At 39.4% G+C, this 27643-nt stretch overlaps 1 protein-coding gene across 1 annotated transcript; it reads left to right on the top strand.

Annotated features, from left to right (window-relative positions):
• Positions 1–3404: 3404 nt before the first annotated feature.
• LOC122078115 ((-)-germacrene D synthase-like) lies at positions 3405–24173 on the top strand. The gene is made up of 6 exons (XM_042643977.1): positions 3405–3540; positions 22149–22518; positions 22609–22827; positions 22941–23056; positions 23219–23505; positions 23871–24173. Exons 1-6 carry the CDS (start codon positions 3405–3407, stop codon positions 24171–24173), a joined length of 1431 nt encoding a protein of 476 aa, XP_042499911.1.
• The last annotated feature ends 3470 nt before the right edge of the window (positions 24174–27643 follow it).

Here is a 27643-nt window from a genome sequence, read left to right as displayed (position 1 = left end):
TCGCACATAGGTTTAGCTCTTTTTACTTTTGATTGTTTTAAAAATTCATGATATTCATCAGTTATTTTATTAAGATCATCATCAGAAAGAGACAAATCATACTTGAAATCAAAAATTTCACTGATAGCTAGAAAGACTACAGACTCAACATACTGAAAGTGTGGAATTTCATTAACAGAAGGAAATTCAGAAAAAGTACAAGTAAAAGGAGATCAATAACAGAAAAGAAATCTTCAGTGTATTGTTGGTGATTTAGAACCGGTTGGACCCTGAGTCTTAGTGAGCTTGAAGTCATATCCTGCACTGGTCCAGTTGAGCAGTGGTTCGCGGGATGGATGAATCAACAAATGTGGCATAGGCCCTTTCTCTACTTCTTCAGTGGTAATAACATTTACCTCAAGGGTGTTGTTGACACCACTACTTTCACCTTCTTCATGGAGCTGAAGATGCTCCAGTTTCTCTTGGCAGAAGAGTTCAGACTTAGCTTTCTTATTCATGGTACATTTTGTGTTAAAAACAAGTTGATCAATCTCATAATCGGTAAATCCAAATTTTCTGAGAGATGCACCTCGCCCTAGGCTACTTAGCCTTCTCTTCAAAAAATCTAACTTCACAAGGCTATTATATAAGGCCATCCCCTTGCCACAGTCACAACGTTGACCTCCATCTCGGATGTAACCATTGCAGTTGCTTCTAGCACAGTAAGGGTAGATATTCTTCCTTCTAGCTCTTCTCTTTCTAGCACATGAACTGCTCCCACAAAAAGAGCAGTAATGCCCCTTCTTTAGCTCCTCCAAATACATCTTTTGCAGGAAGGAAGAGATGTGAGCTCGCATCTCAGTTGGAAGATTGAGACACTAAGTAGCTCTTAATTTATGTTGCCAAACTTCTTTCAGAGTAAGACGAGGCTTGAGAACCTGTGATGAAATAATCAGGGATGCAGGGTCAACTCCAGATTCTTCTTCAGTTGTGGCAATCAAATCTATCTCAAAGATATCACCGATACCATTATCTTCACCCTCCTCCTTAAATGGTAGATGCTCTAACTCATAGGTGATCCAATCATTCTAATCTTGATAGGTGACTACGAACTCAAAATCTGCTTTCTTTGCTTCTTTCTTAGGTTGAAAGTCAAGATCCTCATAACTGTGAAAATCTTCTACTTTCTTCACAAAATACCTTTCTAAGGTAGGGTAATTTATAGCTCTTTTCTTATAGGAAGATTCCTTCCTTGCCATCACGAGCATCTTTGATTCTCAACCCCTCGATAAGCACTTGCTCCACCTCGGCCCCTCCTTATATCTTCTAGCATCTTTTGTTCTTCCTTATGAGAAAACCCTAAACCACACATTCCGGCAGCGTGAGGGAATTCAGGCAACCTCGTAGGTCCTTACTGGTATTTTTCCAATCCCATTTCAGGAAAATAATGCGTCTGTTTCATCATTCGACCAACAGTTGTATTCCACATGTCCTTATAGGACATTGGAATATTTTCCTTCATTGGCTCTTTAACAACAGAAGCACAAAATTTTTCTAATTCAAAGCCACTCAGACATACTTCTTGCTCTTGAGTTTTTTAACTTCAATATTAGCCAATGTGTTGACTAACTGAGGATCTCCAGAAATAGTAACTAGCTTTTCATCATAGATAAATTTTACTTTCTGGTGTAGAGTAGATGACACTGCCCTTGCCTTATGAAGCCACAGACGACCCAAAATCATGTTGAAGGAGGTTGGGATATCTATCACTTAGAATTCAATATAGAACTCAGATGGCCCTATTATCACCTTCGTTGTGAGAATTTCGACAACATTTCTTCTGGTGTTGTTGTAAGCCTTAATGATCTAAGCCAAGGGTTTGAATTGGTCAGGATTAAGGCCTTTACATGCGGCAGCCCTCATGGGTAGAACATTCAGATCTGATCCATTATCAATAAGGACCTGAGGTACTGTATTTATATTGCATTCCACAGTGATATATAGAGCTCTGTTGTACTTGATACTCTTTGGAGGTAAGTCTATATCAGAGAACATCAATGCTTGAACAGCATATATGGCTCCCACAATCTGAGATAATCGCGACGGATCCATCTCGATAGGCACTTGCACACTTGTGAGGGACTTCAATACAACTTTCTTATATGCTGAAGATGCCATTAACAACCCCCAGATGGAAGTGTTGGCCTGCACCTTTTTCAACTGGCTCAATACTTGATTCTCAGGTTGTGGCTGCCTGCTACACTACCCCATCTCCGTGACTGTTGGTTGTTCCACTATCAAGCCTTTTGTTTTGTAGTCTTTCCCACTTCTAGTGGCCATCACTTTCTTGAATCCTTCAGGCCACTTTTTGATGAGAATATTATAAGGGTATTTACTCTCATCATCATTGTTTGTATCAACAATCATGCCAATCATAGGTTCGTTAGTCCTTTCTTTATATGCAAATGGTGTGAATGGACTTGGAGGACCCCCGAAATGTCGATAGCCTAAGCTTTAACTATTCGAATAATGTTATTCAAATGCAGAATAAGCCCTTTGAGAAATGGTACATTTTTAAAATTAACCTTAAGATTTTCATAAACTTCTTTGACAATTTCTTGCCTGCCTGCCACTTTCCTCAACATTTTTTCAGTTACTAGCATATCTTCACACATTTGGTTTAGTAAGCAGAGCACGTTATCCTAAGAGGGATTCTCTTCTTCACTTTCAACAAAATATTCACTTTTCGACTCTTGATTGTATTCACTTTTTTCGACAAGATCTTCCTCTAGATCTTCACTTTTTGATTCTTGACCATCTTCTAAATCTTTATCTTTGTCTTCTTCAACAAGATCTTCCTCTAGATTTTCATTTTTTTGATTTTTAACCATCTTTTATGTCCTCATCCTCATCTTCTTCTTCCTCTGAGTCATCATCAGAAGGAAAAATAGGGCGAATGATATCTGTTGGATCCACATCAAGCACATTTCCCTTAATAGCATTCATTGTCTCACCAACTGGTTTAGTGTCTTCAGCATCACTATTACTCTCTCCACCTATATAGATTAGGTGTATTTCATTTGAGATTATTCTCCAATAGCCAATGTTGTCAAAGCCCTGATCATGTCTGGTGTGACCTCTTCTATGACATGCACTTGAGGTATTACTGGTACAATGAGAGTTGTAGGGTCAATCTAGGACTCTTCTTCCCTGTCTATGAGATTCACTGATCCGGAAGAGGAGTAAGTGGGAGTACTTGGATCCATTAACATATCAGTCCAAGAAGTTCCATTTGGCCAATCTTCCTCTGAACACTAATGTTGGCTCCCTTCTTCTAACCATCCCGTTTATGAGAAAGTATTCTGGTGGTGGTGGAGAAGGATACGGGTAATACAAAATGGGTGGGAGGTAAGGTTCTAGGTGAAATGGTGGAAGTGACGGAGGAAATGGGGAAAGATTATATGATGATAATCCTACCTGAGGTGGGACAGAATAGTCTGGTGTTGGATGGTAAGATGGAGATGGAGGGTATGATGCGGCGTGGTAGGACGGAGATGGAAGGTATGATGTTGGGTGATAGGGAGGTGATGGAGGATGTGATGCTGTGTGATATGAGGGTGATGGAGGATGTGATGCTGGGTGATATGAAGGTGATGGAGGATGTAATGCTGGGTGATAGGAAGATGATGGAAGGTATGATGCTGGGTGATATAAAGGAGATGGAGGATGTGATGCTGGGTGATATGAAGGTGATGGAGGATGTGATGCTGGGTGATATGAAGGTGACCCTATCTGAGAAAGGGTAAGATTGCAGGGTGGGAGACTTTTATCTTCCCAAGAACGAATTTCTTCAATTCTCTTCTGATTCTCCTCCTCTTTTGCTTCCAAATGCTTGGCTTTGAGCATAGCTCGGTAAGTTCGGGCATTAAGACGCCCTCTCTTAGGCGGAGGTTGAATCCTTCGAGTAGGATTATTCTCATTTGAATCACTTTGTAACATTCCAACCATTCCGTGATTTGGAAGTGGATTGGTAGTCATATTTGGCTAGCTCTTCAATTCCAATTCAATCTGCCCTGATTCAATCAAATCTTGTACTGTATGCTTCAAGGTGATACACTGGTTGGTGAGATGACCATTTTGATTATGGAAAGAATAGTATTCATTGTCCTTATACCAAGCAGTTGGAGGATCATTGATTGGACGAGCAGGTGTCATACTTAAGAGGCCTTCTTTCTTCAATTTCTCATAACACACAGATAAGGGAATCCCTAAATCTGAGATTTTCTTCCTCTGTACTGAACCTTTGTGAGCTGGAAGACCTAGCTTAATGACAACTGGAGCAAGCTTAAGAGTTGTTGTATGCACTACAGGCTGCTAGTCAGTGCTTGTGGCAGTTATAGTGTTTACCTCTGTATTACGTCATTTACTATACCTTGTATTCTTACTCTTTTCTAAGGGACCCTATGGACTGTTCCATTGTTGTGCCTCTACAGATTCGATTTTCAGCCCTCTTCCCTGTTGCTAGCAACGCTGAGAATGTCTCGATGTGCTGACTATATAACACACCATAATAGGGATTTGCCAAGTTATCTAGGATCATTCAACTTGTTCTTTTTTAGTAGGTCGAGATGTCATCATGCCTACCTTATCTTGAAACCTTAGGAGAAACTCAGTGAAACCCTCACCTAAAGTCTGTCGAACTGTTTCTAACTCTTGTTGAGTTATATCCAGTTCAGTGTTGTAAGAGTATTGCTTGGTGAATGCTTTCATGATTGTTGACCAATTCTGAGTCTAGGAAGGGTCAAACTGAGTTAACCAATGAAGAGTTGGGTCTGAAAGAGTAAGCAAAAATGCTTGCCCCATTCATTCTTCAGTAAATCCCCATGATCTGAAAATATTAATGAAGACCTTCAAGTGTGCCCTCGAGTCAACTTTGCTATCAAACTTATTAGTGTTCCATTTAAATTTCTCCGAAATTCTAGCTCCGAGAAAATGGACCATCTCATTAGTTTCTGTGGCTTGAGTGTCTACGGCTTTCCCCTTCTACAATAACTTTTCAAGTCTTTCTAATTTTTCCCTCATCTTCCTTTCCCTTTCAGTTTTAGGGGTTCAGTCGAAAGATTTGGTCGGATTTCTTCTTCATCATCATTGACCACAACCCTCGATATAGTACGAGGTGCATTGGACCCCATCTTGGTCCACTCCTGTTCTCTTGGAATTAAAATAGTTTCAATTTGTTGCTGAGGCTACTTGGCACTAGTAAACTGGTTGAATAAATGATGCAACTCTTCCAATTTTAACTACATCATATCCATTCTTCTTTTCTCTTGGGCATCTGGTTGACTTCCACTAGCTGGATCCATACTCGCCAATCGTTCAAATGACGATCAGCTAGGTGAACTTGGTGGAGTGAGTTGAACAATAAGTTCCACCATTGGTAAGGATCTCTTAGGGCTGACTCGTAACAGATGGTTATCTTGATGGGTCCACACAAATAGTGGGGAATTTTTTTGACGCGGAATCGTGCCTGACCTAAACAAAGAAATTTAATTTTTAGATTTTTTTTTATTTTTGAATTTTTTTTTTGATGATTTTTTTTTAATGATGCACACACAACATTACTCCCTTCCAATAATAAGTGTCTAATTTTGGCCAACCTTCAATTGATATTCACACATTTTTTTAAGAGGGCCCAAATTAGACATAATTTATGCTTTGGGAAAACAAAGAAGTTGGTTCATGTAAGAACAATCTTGCAGCTGATTTCACATAGGTATTTTATTTCTCCCCGTAACATGAAAATACCTAATCATTCTTGACTCTTGGATTAGTTGTGTGGAACATTATCAGTTTGGAACATGTGCTAATATAATGTGGTGAAGCGGGAATCACCCCACAGGCACGGTTACATGAACCAAAACTAATATAATTGCATCTACCAATTCCCAATTGTCAAAGAACACATCAAGTTTAACATATATAGGAAAAATATCATCCCATATGAAACAGGCTAGAAGGGTTCTAACTTGAACCGCAAACAATTACTGAGTTAGATTGTGGCATACCCTAGTTGTTCAATGGTCGAATTCCTATATGATGCGATGCAATGGGTAAGGCTGTAGGACAGAACAAGGCCACCCTTGACAGAACAGATATACCTATCACTGAAAGAGATTCTTAGGTACGTGGTTCCACTGAATCAAGGGGTGTGACTTCGCCGGTGATTGTCCATGACATTACATGGGTTCAATCGGCTAACCACAGAGGCAAGTGTATTGGTGAGTGAGTGTGTGCACAAGTGTAGTGCAGAAAGTGGCCATTGGTTAATCTCAGAATGGCCAGATATGTTCTATTACCATGAGGGTTTTGAACTATGGATGACCATCCTCGTCAACCAATTTAACTTTGAGCACTCTTATGTAGGAAGTGGGCATCATTTTATCTCAGAGTACTTAGTATATCGTGCACTGACCTCCCCGAGGGTGCTGGCACGACAGGGAGTACCCTCGTCAAGTGATTTCACTTCGAACACGATGCATGATGTAGTTAGAAAGCAATATATAGACATGTTTATACACAATAATGATGAGGGGGAGAAAATTCTAACATTCATTGTAAGCTTTTGGTATAGAAAGTTTGACAGTCCTCAATGGAGTCGCCACTGTAAGGGAAAATACATTTTATCTACTTCTCTCTTTCTGCTCTTTTCCTCCCCTCACCTTTGGTCTGCCTTGTAGGGGTGAATGAATTGAATTGAATGGTCTCCAAACATGGTTTGACAATTATGGGGGGATGGAAAAAGCATGATTTTTTTTGGAGTTGTCATCTAGGATTCAGGGCCTAGAACCCTATGGTGGAGCCCAATTCTATGGGGTGGATTTCTGTGAAAGGAATGACCCTCGAATTTGATTTCATATTTTGGTCTGTTCCAGAGATAGGGGTCTGTGTCAGGTCACGAGTGTGGGAAGGTGTCAGGAAGCCACCTTGCCCGGAATTTTCTGTCCTTCTACTAGAGGCTTGGATTTCGAATATTCTCCCCCGAGACTTTTAACAGCCTAAGCTAGCATGGAAGTCTTATTACATGAAATAACGCCAACACACACACACACACATATATATATATATATATATATAAACTTGCATGAAAGAATTGCAGCAAATTATTAAAATATCATATGAAATATAGATCTATATTAAAACCACATGAAATAATAAAATCTACATAAAATAGTAGAAAATACAATTATCTTGTCTACATATACGTATGATGCCCCATGACATGACAATTATAATCGTTATTTCAAGTGAGGAATACATGCGATAACACATAAAATGATAAAATAGATTGCACTCAATGTACAAATGCTAAAATTAATACATGAAATGTTAACAATAAATCATTATTTTATGCAATAGACACATAAAATAATACATACGGAGATGAGGTATGTATTATACATGCAAATGGAATTACGATGTAATATTTACATGGTAACGACCGATGAAAATGGTGAAATGTTCGATAATTTTCCTCAACTTAGGGGCAACAATTTAATTTTCTTCTCTCTTTCTTAGAGAAATTAAAAACTTTCGGCACTTAAGTAAAAAAAATTGACAGGGTTTCTTTGCTAGGGTATGAACATGGGTTCTGGTTTCTAGGAATTTGAGCAAGGCTTCCACACTATATTTTTGAGGTAGGAATTGACTATGGAAATCTAGGCAGGGCTTACGTGTCATATTCCTAGGGTTGGAATCAATTGTGGAAATTGGGGCAGGGCTTCCACGCCGTATTACTTGGATCGAAATTGGCTATAGAAATTCAGGTAGGGCTTTCGTGCCGTATTCCTAGTGTCAGAATCAGCTATAGAAATTTGGGCAGGGCTTCTGTGCCTTATTCCTTGGGTCGGAATCAACTGTGAAAATTTGGGTAGGGCTTCCGCACCGTATTCCTAGGGTCGAAATCAACTGTGAAAATTTAGACAAGGCTTCCACGCCATATTCTTAAGGTCAAAATCGACTATGGAAATTTGGACAAGGCTTCTGCGCCGTATTCCTAGGGTTGGAATTAGCTGTGGAAATTTGGATAAGGCTTCCACACAGTATTCCTAGGGTTGGAATCAACTATGGAAATTCGAGTAGGGATTCCGCGTCGTATTCCTAGGGTCAAAATCAGTTGTGGAAACTTGGACAAGGCTTTCATATCGTAATAAAAATATTGAAATTAAATAAAAAAGAACTTAAATAGAAGTTCCGTACTAACCTGATATGGGCGATGTGGACTTCCAAAAATAGGGCAGGACTCCATCAACTTCAGTAAGCTCGGCTCAAAATTCCTATAGACTTTCTTTTTCTTTCCTCTCTCTCTCTCTCTCTCTCTCTCTCTCTCTTTTGTAAGGCCTCTGGAACAATTTTTTTTCTTCAAGGGTTATCCTCTTTCTTTTTTTTCAGGGTTTTACAGTGACCTGAGGTCACTATTTATAGAAGGGAGGAGGGATCCATGTGAAGCTGCCAGGCAGGAGCTTAAAGGAGAGTGTAAAATTTTTTTTAAGGGGCGTGTAAGGGCTTACATATCCGTGTAAGCTTTACACGGATTTGTGTAAGGGCTTACATATTCGTGTAAGCCTTACACGGATCCTTACCCCATGGCAATCTATTATGCCATGAAAAACCCCGTGTCACCCCGTTACAAATTCAAAAGTGTCGTGGCACCCTGTAAGGCCTCCAAATATACCGGTAGCTAGGCTGCTACCTCGTAGACTGGGAGGTAGTAGCCCTTGGTGGAAATCTTATCACGGCTGTAGCCATAGGCTGGGCGGCAAGTTTTAGATTAGGTTTGGTTTGGTTTGGGATTTGGTCTGATCTAAGGTTTGGTCTGGTTTAGGATAGGGTTTTGGTTCGGGTTTAGGGTTTAGTTTAGATTAGGGTTTTGGTTCGGGTTTAGGGTTTAGGATTTGGTTTAGGTTAGGGTTTTGGTTCGGGTTTAGGGTTTAGTTAAGGGTTTTGGTTCGGGTTTGGTTTAGGTTAGGATTTTGGTTTGGGTTTAGGGTTTGATTTAGGTTAGGGTTTGGTTTGGTTTAGGGTTTGGTTTGGTTTAGGGTTTGGTTCGGTTTAGGGTTTGGTTTGGTTTAGGGTTTTGGTTGTATGGTTTGGGTTGATTTAGATTGGTCTGGTTTGGTCTAGTTTGGGTTAGTCTAGTTTGGTCTTATTTGGTTTAGGGTTTGGTCTGGTTTGGGTTGGTCTGGTTGGGTTGGCCTGATTCGGGTTGGTCTGATTTGGTTTAGGTTTATTCTAGTTTAACTGGTTCAAAATTTGGTTTAGGTTTATTCTAGTTTAACTAGTTCAAAGTTTAGGTAGGCATTATGGCACATCTAGGTATTCCTTTTTTTCATACAAGATATCAATGGGACCGTATTTCTGAATACTTTCCAATGATAAGGGAATCGAGCACATGCTAGGCTCAATTGTCATATTCTAGCAAAAGATATTAAAGACCACTTTCGGTCACCCTCCCCACATCATTAAAAATATCGGGTTTGACTGATCACAAGTTCTGGGATAATTTGGGCTTGTGCCAAAAATTCAACTTCTTTCCAAAAGAGAGAATATATGTCTCCTCATTACCCGTAATTCATTATTGCCAAGGGGAGACAAAATTTGGTACCTACACAATCTGCCACCCCGTGTCCATAATAGTTACACCCAAAGCAGTAACTTTTGAAGCTCTGTCTCTGCCAAGAACCGTTTTGTCTCTGATAGTCAACTGAAGTAAATCCATCACTATCAAACATCTTCTTAACAGTCTGTTCAACCTGTGAACCCCTCTATTTCTTCTTGACAAACCTCATTGGGTTTTCTGTAGTTCCTTTGCTTTTAGTCTTCACTACTTCAGAAGATCCTTGTGTCACATATCCAAGGCCAGTCTTTGTATGTAGAGGTCTTTGAAAACTCAAAATCTTATCTAACACATTTTCATTTTCTTTGCTTGATGATGGAATATCTGCTTCAACTGATTGAATAATAATTTCTTTGCCCTTATTTTAAGATAGTAATTGAAGGAGATGGCGTAGTTTCTTCTTGTAAATTCATCTTATGTATCTTTTCCAATTCAATCTTCACTATCTCCAATTGCTCTTCAAGGGTAGTGCATTCTTCTACCTTGGATGATAGATTGACACTTAGATCATCATTGATCTTAGCCATATCTTCAACTGTAATATTTAACTAACTAATTAGGTTCTCCTTTTCAACAAGCTGAATCTCTAGCTCTTTCATTTTCTTCTCATCCTTGAGATCAGTCAAAGCAGAATGCAAATTTGCCATTAAGTCATACTAAGCTTATTTCTTCTTCTTCCTTAGACTCTTTAGTAGTTTAGTGTTGCACTCTATCACCAAGTGCCATAAATAGTGTCTCAGATGACTCATCATCTGTCTCATCATACTCCTCTGATTACTCCTTTGAAGAAGACTTGCACTTCTTTGATATTAGAATTTTCTTCTTCAAGTTTCTTTTTCTAGGAATAAACTTCTTCTTTCCTTTCTTGAACTTGCTTTCTTGAGCATCTTCATCCTCAAAATCATTCAATTTATCATTCTTTGGACACTTGGAAGCGAATTGTCCTATACCACCACAACACTTCAAGGGAAGTTTTCTTTTGTATTTACCTCCACCTTTCTTGAGTTTCCTAGCCAAGTAAGATATTAACTCATTATCAGAATCTTTTTATTCACTATCGTCAATGATTTTCAATTTCTTCAAAGCTTTGTAGGTAGCTTCCATTTCTGTGGGCTTGGGCTTGACCATCATAATCTCATAAGCAATCAGACTTCCATATAGTTCATCTAATTTCAATGTGTTCAACTCTTTAGATTCTTTAATGGCAAACACCTTAGGGTTATACAAATCAAGTAAAGATCTCAATATTTTCTTCACCACCACTACATCCTGTTGTTTTATGGTTGTCCTTGTTGGCAACTCGGCCACGTGGCGGTGATGACGTGGCGGTGATGACATGGCCAGTTTGGGTGACGTGGATGAAAATGATGACATGGCAGTATCCAGTGTCACCGATGAGATAACAGAGCATCTTGGTATGCATGGAGTGGTTTAATACATCATTAATAGGTGGTGCGGGTTTCTGGGTCAAAACTGGCAAAATTGGCCTATTTACGATCGAGGGCATTTTTGACAATGAAAATGACATTTTTTGAAGATCGGTTCTTCATGAAAAAGATAGACTGTAATTTTCCTAGTCTAGTGCATTTGATTTCGTCACATTCCGATACCGTATGAAGAAGTTACGGCATTTATGGTAGTCGAGGGTAGTTTCGGCATTGAAGATGATTTTTTTAAAGGAAGTGTTCTACATGTAAAAATACGACAAAAATACAATCTTTCCAACGGTTTTGATTTCATCACATTCCAATTGCGTATGAGAAAGATACGTCATTGGAAAGGTGTAGGGGCATTTTGGTCTTTTTACATGGATGATTCAGATGATTGAGTCTTCTAAAAAGTCGTAGAGCATCCAGTTACGATTCCAACGCACTTCATTTCATCTCGATCGGATATCGTATGAAAACGTTATAAGCGTTTCCGTAAAGTCGGTTCGAAAATCCAAACCGAAAATCCATCAGTTGCTCTCGGTGTTGGGTGAGTTTTTCGGAATTTAGTTTTGAAATTTGAAGGGCTTTTGTGTAATTTAAAGATTTTGAAGGTCTGAGTTGCAAGGGGTCTTTAAGCACTGAAACATATGGATGCAGGGGCTTGATTGTAATAAAGAGGAGTAAAGGGAAGTGAAATGGACGGCCAAGATTCGACCACGTAGGCTTGATGCCCATCCAAAGGCTACTGAGATTTTGCGCTGACATGGACGAGATAGATGCTTGCGCGTAGAATTTGATTGGTTACGTGCATAATTCTTGATGCACTGGCGCTACACCTTATCAAGGTATGTTGTGGTGTTTCGCGCGTGTATAGAAGGTATAAAAAGATTCCGATCTTAATGATCTCATGAAATCTGATTAAAGTATCATAGAGGATTCGGATCCAACGGTCGATATGCCATTTCTCTTTTGTGAGTGGGAGATAAGCTCCCTTAAAATCCGGAAAAGCAACCAATCATAGATCAACAACACTTCTGACGATGTCAGCGCCTACATCATGATGACGTCATTGAGATTCAAATCTAACGGTTTGGATCTGTTGTCCGTTGGTTTAATCGGACGGCTTGGATTATAAGATCTCTTATATGAGATCTACGGTCAGATTTCGCCCCTGTTGCGCGCACCGCCGGTGTAGCCTACGCCACCCGTACGAAGATTCCATTTCGGGCTATCTCATTGCTCCAACTTTAAAAGGTCATATCTCCTTCATTTTAAGTCGGATTTGGGTGAACCAAGTTGCAGCTTCTTCGTTTTTTCAAGCCCTACACCATGGAAGCAAGAAAAATGGGTTTTGAGTGAAAGAAAGCTACGGTTTTGGTAGGAGAAGCTTTCCCCTCTTTGTTGGTCCTTGAATGAACATACATTCTTGATGATAAATGTTCTTAGGCCATTAAAGAAGGTAAAAGAGGTGGTTGAAGTGTGTTAATGGTATATTAACTCAAAGCCAAGGAAGAAGAGAGGAAAGCAAGGATGTGTTTGCTTTGAAGAGCAAGAAGCCAAGGAGAGAGAAGGTGTGAGCACCAAACTTGTCAGTACAAGTTTCCAGTCATCCCAGGAAATCGGTTGTGAGATTCTCTAACCCTGGATTTTGCATTACATGTATGTATGTATGTTAGGGTTAGTTGTGGATGAATGTATACATGCTAGGTTAGTTGTGGATGAACTGTAAGCATGCTAGCTAGTTGTGGATGCATATGCTAGGCAAAGCTTGACTATAGGGCATTGATATAAGCCCAATTTAATTGTATTATTTATTGTGTGCTTAGTGGGTGCTAAGCACCGGGAGTGGGTGCTCCCGTGTAGTGGGTGCTACACATTGTATCGGCACTACGAGTGACATCTCAGCTTCGGCTTGAGAAAATTGGGTGTGGGTGCTCCCGACTGTGGGTGCAGTCAAAAGTAGTGTATTGAGTAGGTACGAAGCCTTTACAGGCACTACTCCGGGGATGTAGGTAAATTGCCGAACCTCGTAAAAACCCTATGTTGTGGGTGCTTGTTGTTTGCATTTGATATTGAAGTGCGTGGAATGTGGAATGGGTGTGCATACTTGGAAGTGCCTATGAGAGGCTGAGTGTGCATACGACTGTGTGCAAACAGGGACAGGTATATTAGGTTCTTCTTGGCCAGACATCGGACAGGTTTTTAGGTATCAGAATTGAACTCACTGATTCACCCCCCCTCTCAGTGACTGCCGGGTTACAACAATTGGTATCAGAGCCGATACTTAGTGATAGTTTGATCAACAACTGAGTGATCCAGAGGCAGCGACAGTGACAGTATGGCAGGTGAAGGTTATTCAGGACATGCACCAAAGTTTGATGGATCTGATTTTATCTTGTGGAAGAGGAGAATGCAGTCGTACCTAGGTTCACTAGGTTATGATGTTTGGGTATCAGTTCTGAATGGATACACAGAGCCTGAAGGAGGTCCGGTTGACAGTGAAGCTAAAAAGGCTTATTGTTACAATCAGAAGGCTGTGAATGCAATATTCTCAGCATTGGATAAAAGTGTGATGGCTAAGGTAATGGATTGTGACTCAACCAAGGATATCTGGGGAAGACTGCTGAACATTTACGAAGGAGATGAAAAGATAAGGAAAGCAAAGCTTCAGACCTTCAGAGGCCAGTTTGAAAGTCTACTAANGTTGACAGTGAAGCTAAAAAGGCTTATTGTTACAATCAGAAGGTTGTGAATGCAATATTCTCAGCATTGGATAAAAGTGTGATGGCTAAGGTAATGGATTGTGACTCAGCCAAGGATATCTGGGGAAGACTGAAGAACATTTATGAAGGAGATGAAAAGATAAGGAAAGCAAAGCTTCAGACCTTCAGAGGCCAGTTTGAAAGTCTACTAATGCAAGAAGGAGAAAATATTGACACCTATATGACCAGGGTAAATGAAGTGGTCAACTCCATTAGGGGTCTGGGAGCCAATCTAGAAGATTCAGTTGTTTGTCAAAAAATCCTGAGATCTTTGTTGCCCAAGTATGACTCCAAGGTGTCAGCTATTGAAGAGGCAAAGGACCTAGACACTATCACTCTTGATCAAGTGCATGGCACTTTCACAGCTCTTGAAATGAGATGGAAAAAGGGCAAGTCCACTGACAAACAAGCTGCTTTCAAGGCAATGAAAAACTTGAAAATTAATGAGAAGAAGAAGAAGCAGTCTGTGGAGGATACTGATGAGAGTGAAGATGAGGTTACAGCTCATTTCACCAGAAAGTTGAAAAGGGGAACAGGAAAATATAAAGACAAGTTGCCTTTCAAATGCTTCAACTGTGGAAGGGTTGGACATTTTGCAGCCAAGTGTCCTAACCAAGGAAAAATAGAAAGTGATGAAGATGAAAGTGAAAAGAAAATTCATTTCAAGGGAAAGAAGAAATTCTTCTCAAACAGATACAAGAAAGGCAAGGACAAGAAGAAAAGTTTGGTTTCTAAGAAATGCAGTGACACATCTGATGAAGAGTCTGAAGAATCATCTAATGATGAAGATAATGAGGCTATGTTCATGGCCTCAATAGATATGGAAGAAAACAAAGAAGATTCTTCTAATAAGGAAGATTTTACAGAAGAAGAAGAGGAAGATGAAAAATCACATCTAGAGGCTGAACTCACATTTGCCCTTAGAGAGCTTAAAAGAGAAAGGAAGAAAGTGAAAAAGGTCACTCAAGACCTTAAGGGGCAAGAACAATTAGTTCTTGAGTTGAGAGATCAAGCCAATAAGTCAAGGAAGACCTTAGATGATCTTGAGTATCAACTCTCACAGAAGACCATTGACTGCAACACTCTTGAGTTAGAGAAAGTGGCTTTGAAAGCACAACTAGAGGAGCAATATGAGATTCTTGCACAATTTGATGGTTATGCAGATGAGCTAGCCTTATTAAAGGCTAAGGTTGAAGAATATGGGAGAACTGAGATTGAAAGAGAAGACATAAAAAATGAAGATGTTGAAGATGACTCTACTCCAAAAGAGCATCCTAGTAGTAAGAAGCTCAATGACATTATCAATGCTCAAAGATCGACTCACATCAAATTTGGACTTGGATTTGTTGGGGAGTCTTCCAAAAATACCAAGGCAAATGGTAAGGGAACAGTACATAATCCTATCAAAGTCAATGATAGGAATGCTCAAAGAGGAAAGACACATGTTACTACTGCTGGCAATGTCAAGAGAGCAGTACAAAAAGATAAAGTGCAGACTGGTCCAACTAGAAGAGGAAATCCATCTATATTCCATAAGACTAACCATGCTAGACAACCACAGTTGGCAAGGCCAAGCAGGAGAGCAGAGACCTATGGATACAGTCAAGGTCCTCAACAGAGGCCTAGAGCATTTGACAACTTCAGAGCTCCTTACAGATGGCAGATGGAACCTGTGATGCAGAGGCACACATTTCAAGGTTATTGTTACAAATGCAACACTTTTGGACACAAGATCTCAGATTGCAAGTTCAACATTGGTCCAAGGAGTTATGTGGACAGAAATCCTTTTACACCCCTTATGGAGGAAACAGTTGAATGTTACAGATGCAACAACCTTGGACATATTGCAAGGAATTGTAGAACTGTGTTTCCCCCACAAAGACAGGAGAACAGAGTTAAGCAGAGAGTTTTCAGAAACACAGAAGATGATGAGATGGAGAGACAATTCTCAAGACAGAAGAAAGCAAAGAAATCTAAATCTGTCAAGAAAGTTTGGGTTAAGAGAGATAGAGTAGAAGATGAAGAAGATGCAGCAGCATTTGTTATTCATAAAGCTTTTAAGGCTCAAGGAGACTCTAATCCATGGATTCTTGATAGTGGTTGCTCAAGCCACATGACAGGAGATAAGGAAAGGTTTGAACAATTACATGACTTTGAAGGTGGATCCGTGAAGTTTGGCAACAACAATGGTGCCAGAATTACAGGAAAGGGGTCCATAAGTTTGAACCATGGGAAGGTGAAATCCCTTGATGTCTTGTATGTTGAAGGATTCAAACACAATCTTCTCAGCATCAGTAAAATTTGTGACAAAGGGCATGAAGTAACTTTCACTAGTAAAGGGTGTGAGATAAGAAGATCAAGTAGTGGAAAGGTTGTAGCTACTGGACAGAGAACTTCAGGGAATTTGTACACCTTGACAGAGTTAGAGAAAGATTCTTGCATGGTCAGCATAGATGAGGAGACATGGTTGTGGCACAGAAGACTTGGGCATATTGGTTTCAAGAACCTTGCCAAGATTTCTTCAAAGAAGGCAGTGAGAGATGTTCCTGAGTTGAAGAAGCTCTCCAATCCTATATGTGCATCTTGTCAAAAGGGAAAGCAAACCAGAATCTCCTACAAGTCTAAGGAGTATTATTCCAGTTCTCCATTGCAGTTGATTCACACAGACCTATGTGGTCCTATGAGGACACCTAGCACCTCAGGAGAGAGATACATCATGTTGTTTGTTGATGATCATTCAAGAATGGTGTGGGTGATGTTCTTGAAACATAAGTCAGAGGCTTTAGAAAGATTTAAGATCTTTAAGAAGCAAGTTGAGAATCAGACAGGGAAGAAGATAAAGTGTCTGAGATCTGATAGAGGAGGTGAGTACAGTTGGGATGATTTTGAAGAATACTGCTATGAGCATGGTATCAGGAAACAAACTTCAGCTCCAAGAACACCCCAACAGAATGGTGTTGCAGAGAGAAAGAATAGAACAGTGCAAGACATGGCTAGAACAATGTTGGCAGAGAATGACATGGGTAAAAAGTTCTGGAAGGAGGCAGTTCTAACTGCAGTGTACATCCATAACAGATGTATGTTGAGACCTCATGAAAGCAAGACTCCATATGAAATCTGGTTTGGAAGAAGGGCTACAGCAAGACACTTCAAGGTCTTTGGTAGCAAGTGTTATATCAAGAACACAACCCAAGATTTGGGTAAGTTTGATGATAGAGCTGATGAAGGTATATTTTTAGGTTATTCTACTTCAAGTAAGGCCTATAGATGCTATAACAACAGACTTGGAAAAATTGTAGAGAGTGCTGATGTCACAGTTGATGAAAAAAGGGATATTCCTTCAGGCTCAGGAAATGAACTTCTAGAATTTGAAGATCTTGATGATGAGAATGACCTGGTTAATAGTAGACCCAAAAGCAAAAATGAGATTGATGTTGAACAGGCTGAGGTAGATTCAGATGAGCAGAGGAGACACAACAGAGTTGATCAACAGAAAACAGATGAGTTAATCATTGGTGACCCCACTGTAGGTGTTCAAACTAGAAGAATGAAGACCAACACATACTCTCTTCTTTCGAAGATTGAACCAAAAACTGTTGATGAGGCAAGCAATGATGAGAGTTGGATGAAGGCCATGAATGAAGAACTTGATCAGATAGAGAGGAATCACACTTGGGATCTAGTCCCTAGGCCAGTTGACAAGAATGTGATTGGTACTAAATGGGTTTTCAGAAATAAACTCAATGAAGATGGTCAAGTGGTGAGGAACAAAGCAAGACTTGTATGCAAAGGATATGCTCAAGTGGAAGGCATTGATTTTGAGGAAACTTTTGCTCCAGTGGCAAGACTTGAGGCTATCAGAATGTTCTTGGCTTTGTCAGTGTACAAGGGGTTCAAGGTCTATCAAATGGATGTCAAATCAGCTTTTCTAAATGGAAACTTGGAAGAGGAGGTTTACATAGAGCAGCCTGATGGGTTTCAGCTGAGTGAGGACCCCACTCTTGTGTGCAGATTGAAGAAGGCATTGTATGGTTTGAAACAAGCTCCAAGGGCATGGTACTCCAGATTGGACTCTTACTTGTGCAAGTTGGGTTTCAAGAAAGGCTTAGTGGACAGTAATCTCTACATCAGAACTGAAGAAAGCAGTCAGCTTGTGGTGGTTGTGTATGTAGATGATATCATCTTTGGGGGTCACAAAGATGAGTTGTGCAAAGATTTTGCAATGAGGATGCAAGATGAGTTTGAAATGTCCATGTTGGGTGAACTATCATTCTTCTTGGGTTTGCAGATCAATCAAAAGAAAGAAGGTATCTTCATATCTCAGTCCAAATATGTGAGGGAGATGTTAAAGAGATTCACCATGGAGGATTGCAAGCCAGTTAGTACACCTATGATGACTGGGTGTAAGTTGAGCAAGGAAGATGACTCTCCATCAGTTGACCACACCTCGTATAGGTCAATGATTGGTAGCCTATTATATCTGACAGCTAGTAGGCCTGACATCTTACAAGCTGTGTGCATGGTAGCCAGATTTCAAGCAGGACCAAAAGAGACACATGTGGCAGCAGTGAAGAGAATTTTCAGATATCTGAAAGGGACTAGTGAGTTTGGGTTATGGTATCCGAAAGTCAAGAGCTTTAGTTTGTCAGCTTTTTCAGATGCAGATTGGGCCGGATGTGTAGATGACAGGAAGAGCACCAGTGGTGGTGCATTCTATTTGGGGAGCAGCTTGGTGGCATGGCATAGTAAGAAGCAAGAGTCAGTCTCTCTTTCAACTGCAGAGGCAGAATACATTGCAGCTACATCTTGTTGTACACAAGTGTTGTGGATGAAGCAGATGTTGAAGGATTTGAGTGTGGAGGTTGAGCAGGCAGTGCCACTATATTGTGACAATACTAGTGCAATCAATATCTCCAAGAACCCGGTGATGCATTCTAGAACGAAGCACATTGCTATCCGGTATCATTTCTTAAGAGACAAGGTGATGGAAGGTGAAGTAAGGATGGAGTTTGTTCCCACAGCAGAGCAGGTGGCTGATATCTTCACTAAACCGCTTCCCAAAGATCAGTTTGAGTTCCTCAGACAGAAGCTGGGAGTGGTGGTTCTTCCAAAGCACTAGTAGCATTGGGAGAGGGGGAGCAAGTTGCTTGATGTTGCTACCCCCATATTGGACTCAGGGGGAGTCCATTGGTTCCACCCTTTGTACTTGTTGTCAAAGGGGGAGAGAGTTACTCATCGGAGCTTTAGAGTGTATTAGTGATGAGGTGGTTGCCAACAACTCCAAAGGGGGAGATTGTTGTTTTATGGTTGTCCTTGTTGGCAACTCGGCCACGTGGCGGTGATGACGTGGCCAGTTTGGGTGACGTGGATGAAAATGATGACATGGCAGTATCCAGTGTCACCGATGAGATAACAGAGCAGCTTGGTATGCATGGAGTGGTTTAATACATCATTAATAGGTGGTGCGGGTTTCTGGGTCAAAACTGGCAAAATTGGCCTATTTACGATCGAGGGCATTTTCGGCAATGAAAATGACATTTTTGGAAGATTGGTTCTTCATGAAAAAGATAGACTGTAATTTTCCTAGTCCAGTGCATTTGATTTCGTCACATTCCGATACCGTATGAAGAAGTTACGGCATTTATGGCAGTCGAGGGCAGTTTCGGCATTGAAGATGATTTTTTTAAAGGAAGTGTTCTACATGTAACAATACGACAAAAATACAATCTTTCCAACGGTTCTGATTTCATCGCATTCCGATTGCGTATGAGAAAGATACGTCATTGGAAATGTGTAGGGGCATTTTGGTCTTTTTACATGGATGATTCAGATGATTGAGTCTTCTGAAAAGTCGTAGAGCATCCAGTTACGATTCCAACGCACTTCGTTTCATATCGATCGGATATCGTATGAAAAAGTTATAAGCATTTCCGTAAAGTTGGTTCGAAAATCCAAACCGAAAATCCATCAGTTGCTCTCGGTGTTGGGTGGGTTTTTCGGAATTTATTTTTGAAATTCGAAGGGCTTTTGTGTAATTTAAAGATTTTGAAGGTCTGAGTTGCAAGGGGTCTTTAAGCACTGAAACATATGGAGGCAGGGGCTTGATTGTAATAAAGAGGAGTCAAGGGAAGTGAAATGGACGGCCAAGATTCGACCACGTATGCTTGATGCCCATCCAAAGGCTGCTGAGATTTTGGTGTGATATGGACGAGATAGATGCTTGCGCGTGGGATTTTATTGGTTAGATGCATAATTCTTGATGCACTGGCGCTACACTATATCAAGGTATGTTATTGTGTTTCGCACGTGTACAGAAGGTATAAAAAGGATTCCGATCTTAATGATCTCATGAAATCTGATTAAAGCCATCATGGAAGATTCGGATCCAACGGTCAATATGCATTTTCACTTTTGTGAATGGAAGACAAGCTCCCTTAAAATCCGGAAAAGCAACCAATCATAGATCGACAACACTTCTGACGATGTCAGCGCTTACGTCATGATGACGTCATCGAGATTCAAATCTAACGGTTTGGATCTGTTGTCCGTTGGTTTAATCGGACGGTTTGGATTATAAGATCTCTTATATGAGATCTACGGTCAGATTTCGCCCCTGTTGCGCGCGCCGCCGGTGTAGCCTACGCCACCCGTACGAAGATTCCATTTCAGGCTATCTCATTGCTCCAACTTCAAAAGGTCATATCTCCCTCATTTTAAGTCGGATTTGAGTGATTCAAGTTGGGGATTCTTCATCTCTCCGAGATCCACACATCAGAGGGAAGAAATCAGGCAGAGGGCTTGCTGAGGTGGTCGGAAAAACGAGTTGAAGCTCGTGGAAGGCTAAAGGTTTGAATGAAAGAATTCCATCCTCTTGCACTTCATTCATAGCCACCATTAGAGGCTTAGGAAGCTGCTGGAAACCAAGGTAGCAAGTCATATTGGTTGTTGCCAAGAGAAAAGAAAAGAAAAGAGAAGAGAAGAGAAGAGAAGAAGAGGGAAATAGAGAAGAAGTTTTTTCTTCTCTTTGTGTGTGTGTGAATGTGAATGCCATTGTTGCTCCATGAAAGTAAAGACAAGGAGAAAAGAAAGAAGAAGAACCTAGAATTTGGTTCTTGTGAGTTGCTTCAAGAAACCCAAGTGCCAACCGGGGTTGAAGCATTGGCGGCACCGAGACAACGTGGTTGTGGTCCGCATCAAGTGGAGATTGACATTATTGCATCTCCGACGGTTACTCCTTGCCAAGGTAACCTCAATTTTGTCAAATTTCCATTATTATAAATCATTGTAGGCAAGATGTTTGATAAAATGCCTAAGTGATAGTTGTAGTCTATCTGGGGGAAATTTGCATGTATGAGTGCTTCACTATAGGGCATTGTTATAAGCCCAATTTAATTGTATTATTTATTGTGTGCTTAGTGGGTGCTAAGCACCGGGAGTGGGTGCTCCCGTGTAGTGGGTGCTACACATTGTATCGGCACTACGAGTGCCATTTCAGCTTCGCTTGAGAAAATTGGGTGTGGGTGCTCCCGACTGTGGGTGCAGTCAAAAGTAGTGTATTGAGTAGGTACGAAGCCTTTACAGGCACTACTCCGGGGATGTAGGCAAATTGCCGAACCTCGTAAAAACCCTGTGTTGTGGGTGCTTGTTGTTTGCATTTGATATTGAAGTGCGTGGAATGTGGAATGGGTGTGCATACTTGGAAGTGCCTATGAGAGGCTGAGTGTGCATACGACTGTGTGCAAACAGGGACAGGTATATCAGGTTCTTCTTGGCCAGACATCGGACAGGTTTTTAGGTATCAGAATTGAACTCACTGATTCACCCCCCCTCTCAGTGACTGTCGGGTTACAACAAATAATAACCTTTATACCGTGGCTCTGCGGTTTCGCTAACTGAGACAACAAGGGTATAATGTCCCTTGTGGTAAGTCCCTAGCTAGCTTATAACTCAATCTTATTTGGTCTTACTATGTTGGTGTCAATATGGTCATGATCTTGGGAAAGTCTGGGCACACTGTGTCTATATCTTTCTTCCCCCCTTGAAATGACCCTTGCCCCTCCTATATGATGCCCCACCCACGCCTCCATTGGTGTTTTCTACTAGCTTACCACACGTTGGCATCCGTTCCCCACCCCAAAACACTATGGCAACCGCTTCCCCATAAAAGATCCTAAATACCACCTATTTGACAGAGTTCTCGTAATACCTCACTCCAACACCCGAAACTGCGCACGAGAGTCAGAGGGAACCCTCCCCTTTTTACTATTATCTTTTGGTCACCTTTTGGTTGGTGCTGAATTGTAGAGGTTTTCAACAAATTCAAGAGCAGCGATGGTAAGTTCAAGGAAGACCTCACCGAAGAGGTGAGTGGGATGCTATGCTTATACGAAGCAACACATTGGAGGGTACATGGAGAAGATATTCTAGATGAAACCTTGGAGTTCACAACCGCTAGACTTAATTCCATAGTCACAGATGATCATCCTCTTGCAACACAAGTGATGCATGCGTTGAAACAATCCCTCCACAACAGCCCACCAAGGATTGAAGCTAGGCACTACATCTCTGCTTACCAAGAAGACAAGACAAAGAATGAATCTCTTCTTAAGTTTGCAAAAATAGATTTCAATGTGCTACAAGCCATCCACCAACAGGAGCTAACCCAACTCTCAAAGTAGGGTTTTAGAAAATTTATTTTCACGTGCAAAACTAGATTTCAATATACTCATTAATTAATGATATTCATACCTGAAAATAATTGCAGATGGTGGAAAGAATTAGGGTTAGCATCAAAGCTACCTTATGCTAGAGACCGACTTGTGGAGTCATATTTTTTTGCAGTGGGAATATATTTTGAACCTCATTATGCTCTTGGAAGAAAGATTGTAACAAAAGTTACTGCCCTGCTTACTATTATTGATGATACCTATGATGCCTATGGTACCCTTGAAGAACTCCAACTCTTTACAGATGCGATTGAGAGGTTTGATGACATATGCCCGCATCTTCTCTTAACTATTGTTATTTCGTATGGATCCATGTAGCCGACCCCATTAAGTTGGGATAAGGCTGAGTTTGTTGTTATTAAATTTTCAGGTGGGATCTTAGCCCCATCAATCGACTCCCTAAATACATGAAGGTGCTCTACTTGGCAATCTTAGATGTTTACAATGAAATTGAGGAAGATTTCAGAAAGGATGGACAATCTTATCGTATTAACTATGCAAAAAAGTGGTGTGTGTCATCAATAACTCTACTACTGGGTCATTCTTTTATTTGTTAATTTCTCTTTTCAAAGCTGATCAGTTTTTACAAATACATAAAGTAGACAATTCAAATTTTAAATGTTAAAATTTTAAAATTCTAATCACTAGTTGGGTTTGTTTGGTTTTATTATATATTTCAGATGAAAATACAAATTAGAGCTTACTTCATGGAGGCCAAATGGTTTAATGAAGGATATACTCCAACATTCGAAGAGTATATGCAAACTGCATCAATTAGCATTCCATGTTTCAGTCTAATAGTCACTTCCTTGGTTGGCATGAGAGGAGATGTTGTGACAAAGGAAACCTTTGATTGGGCAATGAATGAATCTAATAAGCTTGTCAAGGCTATAAACTTAATTGGGAGGCTTTTGGATGATATGACGTCCCACAAGGTAAATAAAATTAAAAAAAAAAAATTTGGGCTAAAAATGGGTATCCTGGCCTGACTAGTCCCGCAGGTCTTTACAGACCCCATAATCTCATGGATCGAGTCATACCAGGTTGAAGGAGAACCATTAACTTTCACCGAAAGTAGTCAAAGCACTAAACACCCCTTATGAATGGCCCTAAGGAAATAAGAGGAGTCAAACTCAGAACCACATAGTTCCTGAGACGAAGGTCTTTGCCAACTCCATTGCCCTCTTGGGGTTTAAATTAATTATTTTCCTTACATAGAACACACACTGCACAGTAGTTATATATAGCTAGCTTCCCAAACATGTATTCTAACACAATAAGAAAATTTGAATATTTGAAGTTTGAGCAAGAGAGAGGGCATATTTGTTCGGCTGTGGAGTGCTACATGAAGCAATATGATATCATCTCAGAGCAAGAGGTATATGATGAATTTAAGAGAAGAGTAGCAGAAGCATATAAAGTTGTAAATGAAGCATGCATGAAACCGACCACTGTGCCAACACCAGTACTGTTACTTTGTGTCAACTTTCTTCGTTTAACTGATTTCATCTACAACTACAAGTATAAAGATGGTTTTACTCTTCCCCATGAAGTGTTGAAGGAGACCATCACCTCATTGTTTGTAAATCCAATACCCATGTAGCACTGAGCTTATTGCATGGAGTAGTAGTACTAGTAATGACAACTCCTGTGCAGCACCACCCTGAAGGGACCCTTCACTGAAAGAGTGTGAATTGCTTTGCTTGATCAGTTGGGCTTTATTAATGGAGACACCTGCAATGATGAATACTTTATTAATAAGTGCAAAATGGAGTTTGTTGTAAGAAGATTATCTACTTCTATATCTTTTGAATTTGTACTTTTTATCTCCAATGAATAAATGTGTTATGTTCATCAAACTTCTATTTCTTTCATACTTACTTGAACATTGCAACTTATTGTAATCTCTCTCTCTGTCTCTCATTCGATGGCTGGAGGACCCAACCATGATGCTTCTCTAGGCAGCCCAGCCGCTAGAGAGGATCTCTCTCTTGACCAGTAGGGTTGAAACTTTGAGACTTTGAGAGAAGGTATTACATTTGTGAGTCTGATTACTGGAATGTCCAAAGACTCCAACCTATGGAGAAACTCATTCCAATAGCCCCAAAGAATACCCCAAATCATCATCAACTGTGAAAAGATGGAAAAAAATGTGGCCGGTGAAAACCGGTTCGGTTAGGGGTGCAGCTATGGGCAGGGTGGGTAGGGTTGATGTCAACCCTAGTGCAGTTCATCCATACCAGATTCAACCCCACCCCAAGATAAAAACTCTATTTCATATCTAAACTCCCTAATACAACCAATAAATAGTACTTGGTTTAAAAAAAAAAAAAAAAAGGCATAGTATTTTTTACATTGGTGATGTAAGTTTGCCAGAAAAAATTGGCTGCAAGTCTGTTGGCAGCCAAAGAAATGGAATAATTCACTTCCCCCTAGGGTTCACAAGTACCCTTCTAGTTTATGATATTTTCCATAATACCCTTTTGGATTCCATTTCTTTGACTGTGACAGGGGTTGTAGCTACTTGGTTGCAACCTGGGTAACAGCTAAATTTCGTCCTAAGTTTACCCCGACAATAAAGAAAAATCATAACATATTTGGGACTGTCCAAATGACAGGTGTATTTAGAACTTAGCATTATTTTTCTTTATTGCCGTTGTCTTATTTTCAAAAGTTCTTTAAATCAAGATAAAATAAGGTCTTCAAAAAATGTTATCAAAATGTCATTATTTTGTGAAAATTTTTGAATATACATGTCAAATAACAAGATGTACTATTATTGAGGAAAAATTACCTAATCCACTCCCCCTCCCTCAAGAATGGTGAGAGTTCCTACTCCTGAGATGAGCCTTCTTTTCCCTTGTGTCATGATTTGGTTTCCTCAATAAAGGGTTTCCCTTCTCGGAGAGGTTCTTCTTCTCCATTATGCAGACAAGATCCTTCTCAATGGCGCCCTCCTCCGCAAGGTCCTGTTACTATTAATATTGATGCTTCTTTTATGAAGACATCTCTCTCAGGCAGCATTGGCAGGGTGTGTTGTTTGTGACCATAATGGGAATTTCCTGTTTGCTTAATTGGATCATATGTTAGCATGCCTTCAGTCCTTTGTTATCATTAATGTGTTTTTTCATTTGCTGTGGAGGCCGATAACCTGGAAGTGATCAGATTTCTATATGACCCCAATTTTACTGCCCCTATCTTAGAGGATGTAAAGCAGATCCATGCTAGCCGCACACAGAATCAATTTTCTTATATTCCAAGAATTGTCAATGACATTGCCGACGTCTTTGCCTAGAGAGCTCTGTCTACTTGGTGCCAGACAGTTTGGCCTTAATTCACTCCTTGGCTACTCTAACTCTATGTAGTGAAAGCCTCGGCTTGTAATTGGACTCTTTCTCAATATAATTCTTACTAAACCAAAAAAAAAAAGTATAAACTATAAATTAAAAAAAAAAAATAATAATAATAAATAAAACAATAAAATTTCTATGTGGGATTATATTCTAACATAATTCGTTTAGGAAGCATTTTTTAAACAACTCAAAAATCAACCACTTAGTAAATTTGATGGGCCCAAATTTGTTTGAACAAATAGTTCTATAAATTAAATCACATATTCGTATACCAAATTTCAAATTAAATCATAGAGCTTATTATTATTATTATTATTATTATTATTATTATTATTATTATTATTATTATTATTATTATTATTATTATTATTATTATTATTATTTTGGGTAGAGATCAAGATTTATTAATTATCAACGTAGAGTACTCGTGGTAGGAATAGAACGCATCCCCTGAATCCATGGATAGAAAACGGATCAAATCATCGTACATGTCACTGAAATGCTCAATAAGAAAATACAAGATAGAGCTTTGAAAAATATAGAATAATGAGAGAGCGGGTAATAGTGGTCGGAGCACTATGAGTGTGTGCAAAATAATTTTCTATTTATTATTTTTTGTGTTTTATTAACATGTTTTTAATTTTTTTTTTTTCTTTTAGGATAAGAAAATTACCTAGTTATGTGATTATGAAATTATCATCCTATCCCTATGAAATAAAAAAAAAAATCTCATTCATATTTATTTCCCTGCCCACTCAGCCTCCACGATGATACAAGGGCCATGAGACTAGGCTGCTGTTTCTTAGGCTAAAGCAACTTGTTAAATTTGCATGAGGGAAGGAGAATGGAATTTCATAATTCCATAGATAATGTTGGGCAGCTTTATCTTAATTTCGTCTTTTTTATTTTAGGAGAAATTTACTATCACTCCTCCACACTTGACCTATATTTATTAAAACTTCCATACATTTTACTTTTTTTTTTTTAACACTCCCCTGCTTTTTCATTTTTTACATCTCTTTTTCCCTTGCTCCTTTTAAATACCCAGATTAACCCTTATTTTCACCTACAACCTACTACATTTTTTTTTTTTTAATTGACTAGTTTAAAACATCACTTACAAGTTTTTTCCCATCAGATCATCAAGGATATTGAAATAGCCGATGTGTCCTTAAAGATATTATTTATTATTATTTTTTTTTTTATTTCGTCTCATCCAATCATCAGGGATGTTGTTTATTTGTTATTTTTTTTTTTTTTTTTGTCTCATCCATCATCACAAATTTAACAATCTATTATTTTATCGGTATTAAATTGGTATCGATTTCAGCCAATACTAATTCATATTAGTAATCTCAAAGTTACATTCCCCATTAGGGGTGCGACACATGCTTTTAGGGATTAAAAGAAAATAAAAACATAGATATAGATCAGATACAAAATTATTATTTTTTGAATTTATAATATCTTTGATGATTGGATGAGACAAAACTTGTTAGTGGTTTGGTTCAAATTATGTGTAGAACCAATCAATTTGAAAAAAAAAAGTAACATGTCACAAGTGAAAACAAAAGGTAATTAATTTGGGTATTTAAAAGGAATAGGGAAAAAGAAGATAAAAAAAACAAAGATAAAAAGTGGGAGAATTTTAGTAAATATAAGCCCGGGAGTGATAGTAAATTCAGCTAATTTTAAACCTTTATTGTCTTTTTTTTTTTTT

The sequence above is a fragment of the Macadamia integrifolia genome, chromosome 5, assembly GCF_013358625.1.
Source record: "Macadamia integrifolia cultivar HAES 741 chromosome 5, SCU_Mint_v3, whole genome shotgun sequence".
NCBI classification, from domain to species: Eukaryota; Viridiplantae; Streptophyta; class Magnoliopsida; order Proteales; family Proteaceae; genus Macadamia; species Macadamia integrifolia.
This window is presented reverse-complemented; position numbering and strand designations above follow the sequence as displayed.